Genomic DNA, 21,583 nt, shown 5'->3' with positions numbered 1-21,583 from the left:
GAATGACAGACAATCCAACTAACCTGCAAACCTTATCTCCTAGGACACTGCCCCCCTATTCCCAGTTGCACGCACTTATGTTCTAGCCTCATGTGACACACTTCAACTGGTTTACCCCAAGCTTTGCCCACATTAAACATCCCCTCTGCCTACACTTTGCCTGTTAAAGTACTTTCCAGCCCTCAAAACCTAGGGACCAGCACTTCTTCCATAAAGCCTTCTCAGATACATCCTGGTGGAATATTTCTCTTAACCCTCTAAAACACGTACTTCAAATGTCATTTCTCTAGCATGTCATAATTTGAGAAGGGCCCAGTGTAATCTCCAGGTCCTGATCACTTATAATAGGTTATGGATTAACTTTTTTTTTTTTTTTGAGATGGAGTCTGGCTCTGTTGCCCAGGCTGGAGTGTACTGGTGCGATCTTGTCTCATTGCAACCTCTGCCTCCTGTGTTCAAGTGATTCCCCTGCCTCAGCCTCCCAAGCAGCTGGGACTACAGGTGCATGCCACAACGCCCAGCTAATATTTTTGTATTTTTAGTAGAGACGGGGTTTCACTGTGTTAGCCAGGATGGTCTCAAACTCCTGACCTCATGATCCATCCGCCTTGGCCTCCCAAAGTGCTGGGATTCTAGGCATGAGTCACTGCGCCAGCCTGGGTTCACTTTCCTTTCTGGAAGTTTGCAATATTGACAAAGAAGTTTATGTTCTAGATATAGCTAGAATCATCTCCCAGATCTCATATATTTTATAGGTTGAGCTAACATAAACATGTCTCTATAAAACAAAAAAGATTGTAGCATAATGAGCACTATAGTGGGATGGATCTTGATTCACACCCTGGCTCTGACGTTGGCTCGCTGTGCACCCTTCAACGATATACCTAACTGCTCCAAATCTCTGCGTCCTTGGCTAGAAAATGAGGGACAGTTAAGAGTTGGTGGGCTTGTTGTCTCCAAGGTTCCTTCTAGCTCACAGATTCTTAGATGCTCAAAGGCTCTGGCTCTACCAGGCTCTACTCAGTTCTCTTGGGAGCCTGGGGGCTTACAGTGTGCACAAGGTTTACGTGGATAGCTCTGTCCGGAGGGGACTCTAACTCCTTGAAAACATGGAGCCCCTCTGCCTTCCTGGGAGGGCTGTGCACTGGCTTCCAAAGCAGAAAAGTAATCAAATGTGGGCCCGATCCCCACCCTAGCGGATGGGACCTAACTTCCCACCCTAGAAGATGGTGTCCCATTGTACAATGGGTTGGGTTGCTGCAGTACTTTGACCACCTTGGGACTTAATGATAGATATTCTTATAGATTTTTAACCCCAAGTCTCATGGGTATGGGGGCAGGGAGAGCAGAGGACAAATGGAATTAATTGGTAATGAGCTCCTTTCTCACTGTGCTTTGGAGATGTTCACCTAATCTACTGACTCTGAATGAGCAATTTGGCTGCCTAATTAGGTTAACCAATAATTTCCCTTTTGACATCAGGCTGCTTGATAACTTGGGGTGTGGGGGGAGGTGGTAATTGTGATTCTGTTTCATTGTTTCCTTTCAAAGTAAATTTCTCAATATGCCACTAGGATTAAATCAGGAGTACATTCTTACTGTTCCTCAGCCCCATCATGCTTCTGCATGCCTCCAAGCCTTGGCTCAGGCAATTGTCTCTACTGGGAATGCCTCTCTCAGATCCTTCAGACTCAGTGAAATCCTATAGGCTTTCAAGCCCCTTGCATAACATGAGTGGAATGAAGGAATGAGCCTTTGTGCCCTCAGGGCAAAATGAACTGCTCCTTTATTGTCATCATCCAGCTCTTTAAAAAATTAATATTAATAGCTCCTGTGAATTAAGGCCCAACATAGACCAGACGCTTCACAAATGCTGTAGTATAGGCTCATGGCAACATCCAAGGAAGGAAGATGGCATGCTGTTTTTGCATTTTTTTCTATTATGTGAAAAATACATAACATTTAATCCTTTTAATCATTTTGAGGAATATATTTCAGTGGCATTAGTGTAGTCACACTGTTGTGCATCCATTACTCTGACTTCTCTCTGAAACTTTTCATTATCCCAAATTGAAAATCGGTACCTATTAAACAATAACTCCCCATCAGCCTCTTCTTAGTCCCTGGTAACCACTGACATGCTCTTTTTAAAATGACAAAACTGTGGCTCCGAGAGGTGAAATGACTTGCCCAAGATCTCAGAGCTGGGACTGGTACAATCAGGATTTGAGGCCAGTTCTCCTCACTGGACTCTGAAACTAGCATTCTTTTTCCACTCTGAAACACTGCCTGTTGCACCTCTATTAAAGAACCACAAGGTGGTCGGAGCCCTGCCTCCCCAACGGGTCATCTAGAGTCCACATCCTAGAATAATGCTGCACAATGAAGGAGCTCAGTATAGCCGTGCGACAAATTACAGAATGAATCCACAAATGACACTGTGTCAGCTTGACCCCGTGCTTGGGAGTGAAGCTCAGATTGCAACTTTTGCTATCTAAAAACATCTATTGCATGCCGACTGTGTTCCTGACATGCCGGCTTCTCACTGTCCCCCAGCCTACTGGCCCTTCCTGGCAGGATAGGAGAGGCCTGAGGGCTGGCTCTGCTTGAAGGCCCTGAGTAGGAAGATTTGTGTTTGCATTACCCAGTCAATTCTGTATTTATTTTAGATATTAAGCAGTGACATAAAAGCTGCTGACATTAACCTTCAGGGGCAGAAATTGTCTTTAATGGACCCCATAAAAGTTATTATTGATGGCAGCTGCATGCAGCATCACTGTGATCTCAGCAAAAGCCTCCACCACTATCAATACTGTTGACAATTACTATTGACTAATGCAAGGCCGGGTGTGGAGGCAGAGTAAATGTTCCTGTGGCTGGAGGTTGCCGGGGGTTATGCTTCACATTTCACATTTATCTGGTAAGGATCTCTGAGAACTTGGTTGTACATTTTTGGTGTCCTCAACTGAGAGCTGAGGATGCTTATAGACTCAAATGGAGGCAGGGCAAAAGGCTCAGACTATAGAAATGGCTCAGGCCATCAGAGAGACCAGACTTCAAATCTAAACTCTGCCAACTTGTTAACTCGCTGGCTGTTGTGTCTCAGTTTGGAGCTTCAGGTTTCCCATTTGGCAAATGGGAATGGCACTGAGTTGCCAGGGGGATTAAAGGCAATTGCACATGTGCCCGAGGTTGCTGGCTTTGCTCTACTCATGAGAAGTGACCACACTGTGATGTGCTGACTGACAGGTCCAGTGGAACTGAGCCCTGTTCTGATGGTGAGATCCTAGTTCTCAACACAGGAAAAGGAGAGAGCTGGCTGGGGCCCAGGGGTTCAATGAGGTCAGGCAGAACTAGAGAAAGATGGGAGAGTGGGAAGGTAAAAGAAAAGGGAGAAAGAGGCTGAAAGGAACCAGGACTTTTGTGGTAGAGCCTGGCTCCAGCTCAACCAGACATGTGGCCCTGTGCACAGCCTTTAATCTCTCAGTGCCTCAGTTTCCCCAGCTATCATTTGGGGAGATAATAGTGTAAGAGGAATGTGAACCTAATCAGTGAATAAAAGGGAGCCATTCCCATGATTGCTGTTATTATTTAGACCTGAGTATCTCATAACAAAGCTGTTAATGTAACTTCCCAACCCGGGTTGAGTAGACACCTATGGGGAGCGTAGGTTTAAGGAGTCCAGGCTTGGAAGGGATGTGGGAAATAGAAGCCCTTTATTAGATTCTGCCCATCTCCTCACCTAAGCACAGTGAGGCTTCGAGTTTTGTCCCTAGTGTGGAAATAGATGATCATAAAGAGATGACAACATGGCCAGGGGAGCAGGCAGCCATTTCTCCGTCCCCATTATCAAAGGCTGAAATTCTTCAGGCTTAGTGAATATGTCATTATCACCCAACAGAGGCTTAATTAAGCTGTAATTCAGTTCTACGGGAATATACAATAATGTGGGCGGTATGCACCTCTTTCTGTCATGACTTTATGGAAAATGATCATTAGTCACCATGGCAAGAAGGCTTCAAAAGAACAAATAACCCAATTATTTTGCTACAGAGGGAATTCACTAGAACCAGGGCTATAAGAGTACAGATTTTAGAGTCATACAGGCTTGGGTTCCAATCTCATCTTGCTAGTTGTGTGACCTATGCAGGTTTCTTAACTTCTCTGGGCTGTGGCTTCCTTACTGTGTACAATGGGGATAATAAAACCTTCTTCAAGGGATTGTCGGGGGAGTAAATGAGATTATATAGCTAAAGCAGTTAGCACTGTGCTTAGGTTCAGATAATCGGCAGCAACTATGAATTATTATTAATTTTAGACAGAGTCTCACTCTGTTGTCCAGGCTGGAGTGCAGTGTTGCAATTTTGGCTCACGGCAACCTCCACTTCCTAGGTTCCAGTGATTCTCCTGCCTCAGCCTCCTGAGTAGCTGGGATTACAGGTGTGCACTACCATGCCTGGCTAATTTTTGTATTTTTATTAGAGATGGGGTTTTGCCATATTGCCCAGGCTGGTCTTGGACTCCTGGCCTCAAACAATCCATCCACCTCGGCCTCTGAAAGTGCTGAGATTACAGGCATGAGCCATCATGCCCAGCCACACAACTATGAAGTATCAATGTTGTTATTATTATCATTTTCCTCGTGTGCACCTTCATTTTGTGCACGCACTTAGAATCCAAGAATTCTAGATCTAGAAGGTCCTACAGGTCATTCAGCTCAGCTAGACCCAAAAAGTGTTGATTAGAACACTGGTCCCACCAGATGCTCTGAGAATAAAAGAGTTCTGTGGTCAAATCGATCTGCGGAATGCTGCATACATCCCTCCTTGGGTAATTTATCTGTTAGCATGCGCATTAACATCTTAAAAACTCTAAGAAGTCCTGCAGTACAGAATCTGGTTTAGGTTTGTTTAATTCACAGTTTCCTACATTATTCGACCACAGAACACCCCTCTACCTCATTTAAGAATTAACATTCTCAGATCAGGGAATGGTAATTTCATTTAAACTATTTTATAGATGAGGAAACTGAGGTCCTGAGAAAGGATGCAGTTCACCCAATGCCACGCCCTAGACTGTTAACAGAACTGGGGCTCCCTGCCTGCTGTGGTGTGGTGGCACAGACCCTAATCTCTTTGTGCCAGGCCCTGTACTGCCCTTCAATTTAGTGCTCAAGTTCAGTGTGTGGTGGGGGTGGGGAGAGGCAGGGCTGCTGGCTGGGTATGGCCTTGGGAAGGTGGGTGAGGGAGTGTGGGTGGCTTCCCACCATAGAGAGGGAAACTCCTCAGGTGCTGAGGTCATAGGCTCCTTCACAGGGCTGGCTGAGGGCCAAGAGAGAATGACACTGCCATGCCAGTACCCAGTATCCAAGCCATTGCCACCTTCCCACCCCTAGACAAGTATACAGGCTCCCTAGGAGAACATGTGAGTCCTCTGGGAGGGGTGGCAGGATACACCTTTGGAACTGGCCGCATGGGACTCTGGACCCTAAGGGGATACATTTCCCCACTTGACCCTGACCATGCATGGTCTCCTGCCCATCCCCAATCTGGGGCTCAATCTTGGTTTTGCACCACTGAGCTGAAGACTCCTCTTCAGTGACTAACCCCATCTAAGCCTCATCTCTGACCTGGTCCCTGCCCTGATCCACAGGAATCCAGGCCAGGAATCACGAGGATCTACATTTGAAGCTGGAAGCCAGCAGGGGGCACTGACACCAGGCTAGGAGCTTCCAGCTCTATTGCTAATTCTGACTGCTCTCCCCACACTCTTGCTGGTTCTGGTGTGGAAGCACCAGCGGACCTCCTCCTCACTGTGCTTCCCAGAAGCAGCCCTCCAGGTGCTGGGGCTGTGCCTGGACTCTGCCGCTGTTTCTAAGGCTTTGCTGCCAGAAACCGGCAGGACCCACCCTGGTGCTGACCTGGCTCAGCAAAGCTATGCATGAAATACACAGAAGGGGAGATTCCCTCTGGGGGGCTAGTCTCCACGAAGGACTGCGTTAAACTTAAAGCCCCTCAGAATGCTGCCAGCAAGGTCCCGGGAGGAAAGAGAAAAACACTGAAACTGGGCTCCCTTTCCTCCACCATGAAAAGGAGGCGTGGGAACCAGATGTCATCCTTTCCTCCCACAGCCTCTCTCAGGCCTTGGGAAGGAGCGGCAGGGAGGAGACAGGAATAGGGAGTGTGGAGCTGGCACTTCCTGGGATCAGGGGGAAGCTGGAGCAAAACCTCAAGTTTTAATTGTTAAAATTTTTTTTTTTGTCTTTTCACTTTCTTTTTAATAGACAAATAATAGTTGCATATATTTATAGGGCACAATAGGATGTTTTGATACATGTATACACTGTGGAATGATTAAATCAAGTTAATTAACATATCCCTTATCTCACATACTTATTTTTTTGTGGCAGAGTATTTAAAAATCTACTCTTTTAGCAACTCTGAAATATAGAATGCATGCTTATTAACTATAGTCGCCATGCTGTGCAATATATCTCAGAAACTTATTTCTCCTATTAACTGAAACTCTGCATCCTTTGACAACATCTCCTCTAAACCTCAAGATATAAGCTATCCCACAATGACAGCTTTTGTTTGGAAGCCATCCTCTGAGCCACATAAGATGCTGGGGTGGGCCAGTGTTCCTGGAGTTTGCCCAGGACTGCCGGGCACCTGGAGCTAGAGATGGCACGAGCAGGATTCAGGCAGGACCAGGCCTTGCTGATTTCATGTAGGACACACTATGGGGGCTGTGTTACCCCTGTGAGTGCCCTCTCTGCTCCCCTGCACACAGGCACCTTGGAAGCAATGACCCAGAGCCTTATGCGCCTCCCTAATCCGGAAGCAAAAAGCAGCGACTCCATTTCTGGCATGTCACTCATGGGTGAGCATTTCACATGACTGCAAGACACTCTCACTTTTGACCTCTGAGAGCAAAGCAATTTTTCACCAACTTCACCAGAGCCCCTGGCCATGGAGCAGGAAATCAATATTGCCAATAAAACCCCAGCCCCACAACCCAGGCACCTGGCACAGGCCAAACCAGCCACTCACCAGTCTCAGTGTTTTCGTGCTCGGTGTCGGTGAGTGTGAGGTTGGAGTTGGCCCGGCTGGACAGGCAGGAGCTGCGCCCTGACCGTGAGCTCCGGCCCCACAGCCGCACAGGGTGCTCAGGGGATAGCACCGTGTCAGCCTCCATGTCAGCATCGGAGCCGGCCCCCATGGAGTAGCCGCAGTGGGGGAGGCCAATGTCTGTCCGGTACAGGGTCCCGTGAGGGGGCGTTACTTCTTCCAGCCCCAGCTCCCGCAGGGTGAAATTGGCACCTGGGAGGAAACACAGGTGAGCTTGGTTAGGGCGCTGAGACAAGGCCTACCTCTACCTCTGCCTCTGCCCGAAGCCTGGCCTTCTTACCCCAGGAGTCACTGTCATTCTTTGAACTTGTGGCATTCTATGCCCCTGCCTTTGCTCAAGTGATCGCCTCTGTCTGGGGGGCTTTTTCTGCCCCCTGTTCCCCAGTGTGAACCCTCCATTTCCTTTAAGCCTCAACTCAAATGGTGCCTGCTCTGTGAAATCTACCCCAATACAACACCTGTGTGGAATTCATTGCAACTTTCTCCAGGATCTTTCCAGAGTCCTTGGCCCTGGCCATACTGCACAGCAGAGTTGTTTAAGGGCCTGCCCCTCTGCTGGAGGTGACCTCAACAAGGGCAGGTACCATGTCTTGTTTATTCTTAAATCCCTAGAACAAAATGCAGCACACAGAAGGGGCTCAATAAATGCCTGCTACAGTGAATTGAGGGCTTCAGGTGTCCTTTTCCAGGGAGGACTTGTCAGCAAGTCCTGAGCAGGGCAGAAGCCCAGTGGAGGAGATCTAAATGGCTCCTTTGGGGCCAGAAGTCCCTTTGTTGCCAGGTCAAGAAAGCCTGAAGCTTGAGAGAGAAGCAGATGGGAACTGGCAGAGAAAAGTCAGCCTCGCACCAGGAAAAAGGCTCTGCCTGCTGTTCCCTCACCCCAGGTGAGGCTATGGTAGGGAACTGGCAGAGACAGGTCTTTTGAGGGCTTGGGCAGCCCGGCAATGCCTAGGACGAAGGCTGGGGTGGATGTGGGTGAGAGAAGTTCACCTAGGATTAGTATTTGAGTGACAAAGAGAATGCTGACTTTATGGAAAACCAGCCTCCCTGTCACTCCTGCATGTGAATTCCATGTCTATTCAGGAACAGCTTCTCCCATATATCTGGTATTTCCAGGAATGTGTTGGGGTGGGGTAAGGAAGAGGGAGTATACAAAGGCAGTAAGGGTCAGATCCCACTTAAAGTGAAGATCTGGGGAACTGGACTTATAATCAGGCAGAACCCACATTTAAACCAAGTCACACTGACCCTGGGCCTATACTGAGATAGAGTGGTGAACAGGATACACTGCCTGACTTTACAGAACTCTCTGCCAGGTAGGGGAGACAAAACCAAACACAGGATGAAGTGTGCAAGTTCAAAGTGGGGAGATTCACAGAGAGTGTGCTTGGAGTGCAGAGGCAGAAGGTAGGATATTGGGGTGAGGAGCTTAGAGGAGATGTTTGCAATAAGAGAGAATATGGAGAATGACAAGTGAGAAGGCAGAAGAGGCAGATGCCCAAGCATTAGGGGGATTCTGGGCTGGGACAAAATAGGACAAGCCTGCAAAAGAAAGTGAGAGAGGTAGGAGGGGAGCCAGCAGAGATGGCATCCTATTATGATGTGTGTTTCACCCTTACAAATAACCCTTGTGCTCCTGGGTGTGTCCTAGTCATCTGGATCTAACACCTATCACACCTGCTGCAGAGTAGGTGCCCCATAAAAGTTAGCTAACCACACACTCACGCACAGACACACTCTGGCAGTACTTTGGACAATGGATAAGGGGAGAAGCAAGTGGGGAGGAGAGACCAGCTGGGGTGCTGCTGCTGTGCTAGGCTGTGGCAGTGGGCGGAGTTGTACCTCAGGCCTCCTTCCCAGCTGGCTCAGGCTGGGATAGCCTTTATGCCAGGTTACAGTCATGACATACTTCCACACAGCTTGGTAAATAACTGACGCCAAGCCACCTCAGTGCCTCCTTCCACACCCAGTGCCTCTCAGCCTCTGCTCCCGGGTGTGTCCTAGTCATCTGCTCCAGTCCCTTCCCGATACCCCCAATCTCCTCATGATCCAGTTACTAAACAAAGGGTTAATGTCAGCAGACGGGGCACGACAGAAGCCTGTGGGCTCTGCTCAGTGGCCAGGCAGACGTTCTGATTGGTTAGAAGTTGGGCCAACCAGATGTTGAGCATTTTGCATATTATTCCTCTGTGCCCTACTCCAATCTGCCCTCCTATTTTGCTCGCCTTCTAAGAAAAAAAGAAAATGCCAAATTAGAGCCTAAATTCCTCAGTCTGATTCCCGCTCTCCCTGCACATCACACACCCTGGCCACTGTCTGATCTACACTCCTCTCTCCTGTCCTGCTCTTGCCCCCTGCCCCAGTCCACAGTTCTATCTGTGCTCTGCTGGGCCAGCCCTCTCATGAGAAGCTGCACTCGTGTTATGAAGAATGACTCTTACATTAAGTGAAAAATCAAATTTGTTTGCAACAAGCAGCCTGGGCTGCATTGATTTCCATATGGCTTGTTCTGCATACCCTTTTAAGGAGCCAGACTCAGCATCAATACCAGTGAGCTAAGACATCTCGGGACTGGAGAAATGCAAGGTAAGGGCCCACCCTAAGGGTTCAGTAATCCTGTTGAGCCAGTCAGCTCCTCTGATGTGTGAGTTTGGAAGATTTATTTCATCCAGTTTAAGAAGTCCTCATGGTTTACTTGCTTTATGTCCGTTTGGCCTCTTTCCTGAGGCCCAGGGCATGAGTTGACATCCCATCTCACTCAACTGTGCAATCTTGGGCTGCTGATCACCTGAGCTTCAATGTTCTAGTCTTTAAAATGGGATGATAATCTATGACCTGCTACCTTCAAAGGATTTTTGAGGATCCAGGGTGATAATTTAAGGGAAAGTATTTTGTAAACAGCTATGCAAATGCCTGCCTATGAGATGAGAATGCTTATTTGTTATTTACAAAGACAAAAAGCTGCTCCTTCCCTGAGCCTCTGGTGCTAGCTCCAAGCCAACCAGGGTTCACTGAGCTCTTGTCACTTATGGGCAGGACAGAGAGAGAGAAAAGCTTCGAGAGACCATTTTGTCTCTTCACTCAGTGAGATCCAGAGGTGACAATTAATAGCAGGTAGCATTTCTGAAGCATCTGTTGTGTGTCAGGTACTGGTGTCGCGTTTTATTTACAGTTCTCATCAATCATCACCACCTATTAGGTACTATTTATCCCTTTGCACAGGTGAAGTGGCTGAAAATAGTAAAAATGGCAGAGCCACAGTTCAAATCTAGGTCTGTTTGATGCTGGAGTTTGAGCCTTAACCATAAGCTGGGAAGGGGACTGTTCATTTTTCAAGCCTCACAGGCAGCCCTGCTAACAGGTCAGCTTTCATGTGGATACAGGCCTGTGGGAGAGACTGGAAATGAAGAGGTCATAGGTGTGGTGTGTGTGTGTGTGTGTGTGGCCAGCTCCTCTTACCTGTGATCTTGGGCAAATGATTCACCCTGGGGTTGTTGTAAGAATTAAACAACATTGTCAAAATGCATACAAACTACACAGCACAGTGCTCAGCTGACCCTGTCTATGAAGGGGGAGAAGGCCAGAGCAAAACCAGGGTGGGCTGCACAAATTGTCAAGGATTGGTCATGACCCGACAGGCATCATAGAGGGCTCAAGCCTCTGCAGGAGGAAGAACAGGAATCACCGAGGCACCAGGGTAGGAAAAAAGTATCATGGCAGATCTGGAAACCTGAGTAGTTCAGCACGGCTGGCCCATGAGTGGTGGAGTGTGGAGAGTCGGGACAAAAAAGTGTAGAAAAACAGAAACAGATTTGGGGAAAGAGTTCTTTGCTAGAGGAAGCTCAGTTTAAGGGCAACAGGGAGTCACCCCTAGCCTCATCTGGCTGCAATGCAGAGAATGGTTAGAGGTGGGCAACTCTGGGTGAAGGGTGAAGGGTGAAGGGGAGTGGCTGTGGTTAATCCTCCAAGAAAAATGATAATGGCTTGCACTGGGAAGTGGCAGAGGGAATGGCTAAGGAGGATGGATTTGAATACTGGGGCAGGATGAATAGGCTTTGGGGACTACTGTAGGTAGGAAGCGCAGGAGAGGGAGCCAGGCACCAGGAGAGCCTACAGATTACTAAGTTTTCACGTCCAGCCAACTCAGGAAAGTCTTCCTCTCAAGGTCACACAGGGCTTAACACAAAGAAACTGCTGAATACGTTTGTTGAATGAATAGCAAAACTAGGAACTAACATCTATTCAGCACTTACTTGGTATTATCATGCTTCCCACCTAAAGGCCATCTCATTAAGTCCCCACAACAATTCATTAAACACAGGGGCTTCTCACTCCCATCTAACAGTGGAGGACTGAGGCTTAGAGGGGAGCCTGACTCAGTTCTAGGCAGGCAGACATTGGAGCCCAGCTCCTAACCACCTCACTATGCCAGGGGGTGGGTGAACGAGAAAATAAATGAACTAAGAATGAACTACAGGGCAGGCTTTTACCAGCTCCAAGTGCCCAAATGGCAGAGACTTGACACGGCGCCCCGACTGGTGTTCCGGCCCACCCGCGCCACCCCCACCGGAGCCGGCGCCAAACCGCGCCAAACTCACCTGCGCCCAGACCCCGCCCCCCGGCCCAGCTCTCACCTGCGCGACAGAATTCCTCTGCCTCCTGCGGCACCATGTCCTTGACGCGGCTGCCATAGGCGAGGCGGGCGTCCTGGTCGTAGGCCTTCAGGGTCTCGGTGGAGCTGTAGGATTTCTGCGGGGCTTTGCCCTCCTCGCTGTCCGCGGACGAGCTGGTGTAGCGGCGCTCAGCATCGCGGCGCCGGGTCAGCGAGCGGTAAGGCTTCCTCTCCTTCACGTCCATGGCTTCCAGCCCGCGCTCCTCCACATCCACAAACAGGGTCCTCGCCGCACTCAGGGCTGAGTGGTCTAGAGCCGGGAAACCAAAGATAGGGCGTGAGAGGCAGAGGACATTCCCGGGTTCGTCCTGGTCCTGGATTCACCCCAGCAGCAGTGTGGATAAAGAACCCCAGGCTGTAGAAGTGAGGGTAGAGCTCCACTACTTCACAGCCGTAAGTACAAAGGAAACTTGCCCCCAGGACCTCTAATTACAAATCCTGTCCCTTTCCGCTACTTAGCCTATTCATCTTGAAGAGGCCTCCTCTAGTGATGGGTGCCAAGGCCAGAGGGCACTGGTGGTTGGTAATGTCCCTAGATAGGAACCAAGCCTGTTTGGTTCCCATCACATCCCACGTGGAACAGGGCCTGACCCAGCTCTGACTCAGGCCTCCTTAAGAATTTGTAAGATGAATAATTGCATGCAAGCACTGGGGTAAGCACTTTGCATATAGGATCTTAGTAAATCTCCATACCTTCTGAGATGTTATTATGCTCACCAGCCTTTTTTGGCAACGAGCCAAGGTATAAACAACCCACACCACCACCAGATGATGATATATAATTCTTTGCTTTTTTTTCATCTCCTTCCACTAGCCTGTAAGCTCCATGAGAGCAGAAACTTTACCTGTATTGCTCACTCCTGGTCTCTAGCACCTAGAGCAAGGGCTGGTACACAGTAGGCGCCTAATAAACATGTGTTTAATTAACCAGCTAACCACTCCCATCTGACAGATGAGAAAACTAAGATTCAGAACCCCCTTCAAGGTCACTTAGGTGTCAAGTAACAAAGCCAGTATTGGAACTCAGATCTGTTTGGCTCTAAAGCCTGCATTTTTGCTATTCCATTCTGCCTCCCTGAGACACCTCCCTTTACTCCTGGTGCACAAAAGTGCCCTTGCAGTTACTCAGAATGTCTCTCACCTCCAGACTCACCCATATCATTAGTGCCACCATCAGTCAGCACTGGGCAGCACAGTATCTGCCCCATCCATGTGGTGTTGCTAGGGGATCTGACTGGTGGGAAGCTCCTAATCGCCCTTTCTCCCTTTTCCCCATCTTGACCCTCCTGCCCTACACTGACACCTGTGGATTTTTGAGTTGTGATAGCACCTTCTTTCTCCCTCCAAATATCTTCTTTTGGTCAGGCACGGTGGCTCACACCTGTAATCCCAGTACTTTGGGAGGCTGTGACCGGCAGGTCATGAGGTCAGGAGATCAAGACCATCGTGGCCAACACAGTGAAACCCTGTCTCTACAAAAAATACAAAAATTAGCTGGGCATGGTGGTGCATGCTTGTAATCCCAACTACTTAGGAGGCTGAGGCAGGGGAATCACTTGAACCCAGGAGGTGGAGGTTGCAGTGAGCTGAGATTGAGCCACCACACTCCAGCCTGGTGACAGGGTGAGACTCCGTCTCAAAAAAAAAAAAAAAAGTCTTCTTTGAGCTCTGGGGTAGCAAACACAACCATACAGGGCTAGGAGTGCAATACAGAAGGGAAGTAGAATCTCCTCCGCAGAGACATAGGGCATTGCTTAGTTTTTATGAAACACAACCTGCTCGGTTCTGGCTTTCCATTGCTCCATCTTTCAGAGCAGCATGGGTACACAAGACATTCCCTGGCTTCATTGTCCAATTAGAGAAACAGCAGAGCAAGAGCTGTGATAAATGCTGCTGACCTCAGATCTCAATGTCCAGGGTGGGGCCTCCATAGTCAATAGCTGGGAGGGTGGGTGTGTCCAAGTGCCTGTCTATACTGCAATATGAAAGTGTGGGTGGGAGTGTCGGGGTGGGGATGTCTCGTGAATTTTTAAGACAAGCTGGAAATTTGGAGTTAGGTATAAAATGTATGACTTTAACATGTTGATCCATTATTATTATTTAATTTTAATACTTTGCAGGCCAAACAAAACAGACTGCTGAGTCGAATTTGCTCTGAGGCTAGCAGTTCCCAAATTCTGCCTCTAATCATGGACATCAGGGGCAGGTCTTTGGCCCGAAGGTCCACAATTTTCAAAGGGTGCAAACACTTGTGATTTTATTGGTGCTTCATAATAACTGTGAAGTAGAGATGACAATTATTTTTACCCTCATTTTATAGATGAAGTGACCCAGGGCCATACAGTCTCCTGCCTAAGGCTCCATGGGGAGTTAGTTGCAAAGCTGGTAGTAATGAGATAGACCACAATGCCTCGGGGTTGTACCTAGATCCAATTAAGATGAATGGGTGACACTATTTTGGTTGCCAATTCTCAAAATATCCCCAAAAATTAATGCTGTGGCAAGGGGTGTGACCCAAGACACACATAAATAGAATTATATTAGTGAGGTTCAAGCCTAGAGCTCTGAGCTCTGCCATCCTGATGCTCAGCCTCCCAACAGCTGGCAAGACAATAGTCCTCTGAGCGTCTGAGAAGCAGGATCACAAGGAATATCAGTGATAGTACCTTCTATTCAAGGGATTTAAAAACTTTCTTGACTGCAATCAATAATTAGAAAAACATCTATGGCCAGGCATGAGGTGGCTTGCTTCTGTAATCCTGGAACTTTGGGAGGCCAATGTGGAAGGATTACTACAAGCCAGGAGTTTTAAGACCAGCCTGGGCATGGCAAGACCCTGTCTGTACAAACAATGAAAAAAAATTTAGCCAGGCATGCTGGCACATGGCTGTAGTCTCAGCTACTCAGGAGGCTGAAACGGGAGGGTAGCCTGGGCCCAGGAGGTCAAGGCTATAGTGAGCGATGATGGTATGTCGCATTTCCCACTGGGCAAGAATGAGACCCTCTCTCAAACAACAACAGCACAACAACAAACTACAACATCTTACATAATAACCTAATACACACACTGATGTATGTGAACGTGTGTGTTCATATGTATAAAAGAGAAACAAAAGATTCACAAAAGTTACTGCATGATGAGAAATGCATGTTGATATGATCTCATTCTTTTTCATTTTTAATAAATGACTGATTATAAATCTAAATTGAAGTCATGACCCAATACTGGCTTTCAATCCAAAGCACTGTTCTAGTTTAATTTGAATGAGGATTTATGGCAACTGCTGCCTCTGCCTGTTTACTTCTAACCCCTAAGTGACAATAATGACGATGATAATAATAAGTGTAAGTGCTCCTAATGTTAGCCATTATTAATACTAGTCACTAGTAACTCATAATATATTAATAACTCATAATTTTAATAATGGTTTTAACAACACAGCTAACAGACCCTTATTACTAGCTAATATTTAATTATTGCTTACTTTTACTGTGATTATATATAACATCTTTAATCCTCACACCAACCCTGTGATACAGGTATTATGATTCTCTGCAAACTGCAGATGAAAAATTGAGGTTAAGTGTGCTGCCTAAGGTAACATGGCCCTCTCATGGTGGAGAAAGAATTGTCATCCTGAGGTTGAACTTAGCAAATGGGTATAACTGCTGTATGGGCTGTGCCAGGGGAATTTTTGAGGCCCAGGTCATGCTATTGTCCTGCTTATGCCCTCTGGCAGCCCTGCTGATCCTTTGGGATCAATTCCAGTTTCCTGGTCAAAATGAAGGCTCTTGTCAGTCTGGCTCATCTCACTTCCACCTTGCCGAGCCACTTGCACTTTCCTGCATGTGAATTCTGTGGCCTCTGCCTTTGTGCATGATGTATCGTCATTGCATCTGCAGCCAGCTGATGGCCTTTTTTCATGTCTGCCTCTCCCCTTGACTAGAGTTCCTCGAGGGTAGGTAGGCCTGGTATCTGGTGCTCACCAAATGCCTGTTAAGTGCATGCACAGATGAAACTACTTGGCAGCTACTTCATGCCTTCTTATTAAGCCTAAATGACACAAAATATTAGTAGTCCACTACCAATTAAGTGAACTATTAAGTAACTCTAAGTCTGCAGTAGAGGCATTGCTCAGATGTATTCTTTTTTTAAATTTCAAAGGTAGCCCAGGCTTGAAGTATGCCTCCACTGACCAGCTGTAGGACCTTGGGCAAGTTATTTAACCTCTCTGTGCTTCAGCTTTCTCATCTGTAAAACCTCTTAGGGTTGTTTTGAGGATTAAATGAGTTAACACGTGCCCCTAGCATATATGGTCCCTGGTACACAATGAGTGCTCAATAGATGTTAGCTATTATTATCAGAAAAAACAAACACATTTTCTTTTTAAAAGGGATAACATAGAAAGCTCTGGCTAGGTGTCAGTTATAATTGGGGAAGGAGCACCCCCTCAGAAGCATATGTTAATAAGGCTGGCCAGGCGGGGTGGCTCATGCCTGTAATCCCAGCACTTTGGGAGTCCGCGGCTGGTGGATCACAAGGTTAGGAGTTTGAGACCAGCCTGACCAACATGGTGAAACCTTGTCTCTACTAAAAATACAAAAATTAGCTGGGCATGGTGGCACATGCCTGTAGTCCCAGCTATTCAGGAGGCTGAGGCAGGAGAATTGCCTGAACCTGGGAGTCAGAGGTTGCAGTGAGCCAAGATCGTGCCACTGCACTCCAGCCTGGGCGACAGAGTGAGACTCTGTCTCAAAAAGAAAAAAAAAAAAGGCTTAGAAACATTTTAGGCTGTAAAATTGGTGGAAGACTATTTCTTCTTATCAGTGTGAGCCTGTTGACTGAAGACACTGGCATCGAGGCAAAGGCTCAGTAACCACAAATTAAGAACATAGGCACCCAACACACAGCTTCCCTGTCACAAAGCTGAGCATGGAGAACATCATCTGTTTCTCATTTCCTTTTAATTTTTTTTTCTAATTTTAGGTTTAATATAGTAATTCAGCAAATATTTACTGTTTTTGAACAGATGGGAGGTCAGTCATGGCTCACACTCAAATTGGCATTTAACAGAGCAAGAAAGAAGAGGTTGGGGTGAAAGAGGAGTGACAGTAGAGAAACACTCCCTTTGGAGCAAGGGACTTCAGCGCAGTGACCTGGAGCCCCTGGCAGAAGGATGGAAGGAATGCTGGGGAAGGGTCCCACCTCACACCCTGCAGGCCCCAGACACAGGCTCAGGGACAGAAGCACATGGCACTTATTCATGCCTAAACGTGTTTGCTCCCTCCTTACCTGCCAACCTCTGGGTTCCCCAGAAAACCCATGAGTGTGACATCCAAGTCTTCTGGAGATCTGACCCTTCCTTGCTCTCCCTCTGTTTCCTCTTGCTGCCACAGAGCAACCTGCCTCCCACAGACTCGTGCTACATTTCAGTCCTGCAGAGCTGCCTGCCATTTGCCAGACATCCCATACTCTTAACATTGCTGAGTTTCTACATAGGGCGCTATGGGCTCACCGAAGGCTGGCACCAGGAGGAGATGGGGGCAGGGCCGTGTTAGGCTAGAGGCCAGAGTGTGTCTTCCCTGCCCCCTCTGCTCTCTAGTCCTCTGTCCGTGCCTTCTCCCACAGGTGGCCCCTCCTCCAGGCCTCCGCTCCATTCTGGGCTCTACTAACATCTTCCCCTGCCTTCACCTATGCAGGCCCAAGGTTGTGCCAGTTTCTTGCTGTTGCTAGATCCCAGGCATCTCATCATCAGGGCTGGCTCTCTGAGCCTGCTGCACCTCTGTCTCTTCATGAAAGTCTGCTCCTCTAAGGAATCTAGGGTTACCTCTGTTTTCTGTTAGTATCCTGACCAATGATACAGCTTCACCTCTTACTTTCTGTTGGCTTTCAGCAACCATCATCATCACGGAACTAATAATAACAACAGCCACCACTTACTCAGGGTTTGCCATAGGCCAGGCAGGGGTCAAGTGCTTGTGATGATTTCATTTAGTTCTCACCACTTCTACCTCTGTGAATCGGTCCATTTTACTGATGAAGAGCCTGGGACTTAGAGAAGTAAGATAACTGGCTTGCAGTCACACAGGAACAGACTCAAGAGCTGCATGTGTCCAACTCCAAATCTTCTTTCCAAAACCGTCTACCCTGACAATGATAGTATGAGCTCCAGGCTAGGAGTAAGGCCCTGTCCTGGCCACCTCCAAGCTGTGTGGCCCTGGGCATAGGAGGTTTAACTTATTCCAAGAGGCTGAGTTTGTTAGATGTTTTGAAAAATGTAATGTACTAAATAGGTATAAGGGATCAGAAAATCATTACTGTCAGTGACATCATTACTATTGTTTTGTTGCTATTTCTAAACAACAAATTATGTAACTACCTTAAACATAGACCAAATTAGGCAGGTGAGAAAGTTCTGGGAAGCTCAAGTAGCAAATATATACCTAAAGGACAGAACCAGCAGCTCAGTCATTGCAAGGCTCGGGCTAAACAAAGAGGCTCCAATCAAGACGAAGAGCCTGTGGCCCCCAGATGAGCACATTGCCACTGATGGCATCTGTGAGATGTGCAAGACCCTGGCAGGGATTTGGCCTGCCAGCCCGCTCCAGAGGTGGTGCAGTGTTCTGAAACTCTTCTCCAAGCAAAACCCGAGCACCACAAAGGTACCTTGAGAGGAGACATCATTTTCACAAACTGTTGCAGACCAGTCTTATGCTGGGCACTGGAGGTGCCAGAGATGACCAGTCATGAGCCCTGCAGTGACAGCTCACCATCTCTCTGAGGTGTCAGCCCTAGGGACCATCACCATCAGTGACAAATTCTTTGATAAAGTATAAGCTACATTTTTATAAGCTTGTCCTTATGCTGACATGGGTCTTGGTTTTGGTGTGTCCATGGAGAAGGAGAAGGGGCCCAGACGAGAGAAGGGAAGAAGACATATGTATTGAGCACAGTGCTTTTCACATATTACCATGAAATCCATAATTATTTCTCATTTTTGAGACCAGGCTAAAAGATCCAGTTCTTTGATCAAGTTCACACAGCCAGTAAGGGACAGGGCTGAGACCTGAATCCAGGACTTTCTGACTCTAAAATCCATGTTTTGGTGGTTGTATGGGTCCATTTTCATGCACTGATAAAGACATATCAGAGACTGGGTAATTTATACAGGAAAAGGGATTTAATGGACTTACAGTTCCACATGGCTGGGGAGGCCTCATGATCATGGCAGAAGGTGAAAGGCACGTCTCACATGGCAGCAGACAAGAGAAGAGAGCTTGTGCAGGGAAACTCCCCCTTATAGAACTGTCAGATCTTGTGAGACTTAAGTCACAAGAGCAGCATGGGAAAAACCCGCCCCCATGATTCAATTACCTCCCACCAGTTCCCTCCCACAATACGTTGGAATTCAAGATGAGATTCGGGTGGGGACATGGCCAAACCATATCAGTGTCTTTTTTGTTGTTGTTGTTTTTGTTTTCCTTTATGTGAAACTGGGCTTGGAGGATCTGGAAGGTTTGAACAGGGATGTGAATGTGGGGAGGCCTGGGAGACCCCTGGTGGTGATGGTGATCATTGAAGACAGGAAAAGGGCTAGTAACAAACAGGAGGATAACTATTGTTAACTGAACACTTCCTCATGTGCTGGGTACTGTGTACATTTTTTTCAAATCCCTATAACGACTTGGGTAAGTTAGGTATCATTATTTTATTCCTTATTTTCTCTTATTTACTCTTATTTTATCAATGAGCTAACAAGCCCAGAGATGAACTGATTTGCTCTAGACCACATGGCTTCCAAGAGTCAGGATCTAGATTTGAAACTGAAGAAAATGTTTGAACCTCAAGACAAGGATCAGAAACCTAGTTCCATAGGCTCATTCATTTGACAAATAACTGCTAAGTCCTTTTTCTGTCCTAAGTGCTGGAAAATATGGAAGGAGGCCTCACAGAAGGCACCCTTCTTCTCTCCTCCCCCGACACCCACTTCCTACTCTACTGTGCCACGCCTTTTTGGAGGCATTACAGGACAAAACAGACGTGCTTCCAACTCCTAGATGCTTCTATACAGTGGGCAAGTCTGACAAGGGGACAGGCAGGAAAGCACACCACAGAAGCCCGGCCAACGTGGGTCAAAGGTGGAGAGACCACTCCCCAGAAACAGTGACATCTAAATGAAGACCAAAGGATATTGCGTAAAAGACGGTTTTGAGGTAAGGAGAGAAAAAAGTCTAGATATGTGGCTTTCAAATTTCTCTTCCCTGCAGTAAAAATAAACTTACATTGCAATCCAGGATACACATACATCTATAATTTTTTTTAACTAAAACAAAAATTTCACAAAACGATGCTGAATGGGGGTGGAATCTGATATTTTTGACTCTACTTAAATAGATTTATGAATGAGATGCCAACCTACATTCTGAAAAACACTGTTCTAGGCCACAGCATGGAAAAATGAACCTGGCATAGACAAAAGCCCAGTTATATTCCGGGAGTTCAGACTTTGGGGAGGGAAAGAGGTTGGAGAGAAAGCTTGAGAAGTGAGGAGGCAGCAGCCTGGTAGAAGAAATAAAGCAAAATCCCTAAACGGTAAATGCAAGTGGACAGTAAAATGCAAAAGGCATGTGGCAGAGACAGCCTGCACTCAGAGGACCTGGGGGGTCATGCCCTGCAGCTAGTTTTCAGAGGCCCGGCTGGCCGCCTCTGGGAGGCTGGAGCTGGTCTGGAAGAATGGCAAGAGTCGGGGCTCGGGAGGAGGGGAGATATGGGAAATAAAGCTTTTTGTGTTTGGGGAGAAACTCAAGAAACAAACCTGGCCCCTCCACATGGGTTCCGGCAGTATTTATGGAGGGGCAAGGGGCCTGGAGCATTCACAGGGAGACTTCCACAGACAGTACAGCGCTCCAAGGAACCTCTGCTCCTGCCAAAACCCGCCGGGAAATGGGGGCTGTTATCACCCCGGGTTACCTTGAAACCTCAGACACAGCCAGAAACGAGCCAGGAAATTGACTGAATTCCTAGTGGACTAAAGTTTTATAAGTTTTCCTTAACATAAGCACAGGGTGATATTTTTAGTTCTTTGTGTGTCAAAAAGGGCCCATAAATATTTCAGAGCTAAAATGTGTTCCACAAAATGTAAGTCCTGGGTAGCATCTGTGTGTGTGTAGAAAATCGTGATTTTTACTTTTCTTAATCCTTCAAAGTGCAGTCTTTGAGTCCTTTATTTTACACTGCGGGTGGGGAGGATGATCATGGTACACAGGAGGATGCTCCTGTACCAAGTATTGTGTTGGGCTTTGTGCAGACCAGAGAAGGAGGCGCTGTTATCCCCACTTTAAGGATTTGGAAACTGAGGCTCAGAGTAGCAAAGTGATGCTCAAGTTCACACGACATACCAGGACTGGAATCCTGGATATCTGCTTCCCAGGTCTGTACTCTCTGTTTTAGCACCCGAAGCACATTTCTCTGGCACTGTCACTTTGGGGAATCCCTGGCCTCTTTCAGCTATGAGATGGTGATTATAACAACGGTGGCTAAAAGCAAGATCTTTATATGCATTACCTCACTGAGTTCTCACCACACCCAAAGCCATCCCCATATTATAGACAAAGAAACCAGGATTTAGGGAGGTTAAGTATCTTGCCCGGAAGGCCACAACAAAACAGTGACAGAGCTAGATTCAAACCTGAGCCTGTCTGACCCCAAGGTTCAAGTTTTTAATCACAACCTACACTGCTTCCTGCGTAGGTCATTCTGTATTCTAATTGGCTTAAATGT

The 21,583-nt window shown here is 47.2% G+C and overlaps 1 protein-coding gene across 27 annotated transcripts in view; it reads right to left on the bottom strand.

Annotated features, from left to right (window-relative positions):
- Window positions 1–21,583, bottom strand: part of TENM4 (teneurin transmembrane protein 4) — a 3,204,727-nt gene that overhangs the window by 427,845 nt on the left and 2,755,299 nt on the right. For all 27 annotated transcript variants that reach the window (XM_078340117.1, XM_078340116.1, XM_078340121.1 and 24 more), the window contains 2 exons: window positions 11,765–12,052; window positions 7,053–7,322 (listed from right to left, as the gene is read on the bottom strand). In XM_078340117.1, the coding sequence (XP_078196243.1) occupies window positions 7,053–7,322; window positions 11,765–12,052 (558 nt within the window). The remainder of the gene's footprint in view (window positions 1–7,052; window positions 7,323–11,764; window positions 12,053–21,583) is intronic.

The sequence above is a fragment of the Callithrix jacchus genome, chromosome 10 (genome assembly GCF_049354715.1).
Source record: "Callithrix jacchus isolate 240 chromosome 10, calJac240_pri, whole genome shotgun sequence".
Classification (NCBI taxonomy): domain Eukaryota; kingdom Metazoa; phylum Chordata; class Mammalia; order Primates; family Cebidae; genus Callithrix; species Callithrix jacchus.
Note: the sequence above shows the minus strand (reverse complement) of the source record. Positions and strands in the feature narration are given on the sequence as shown.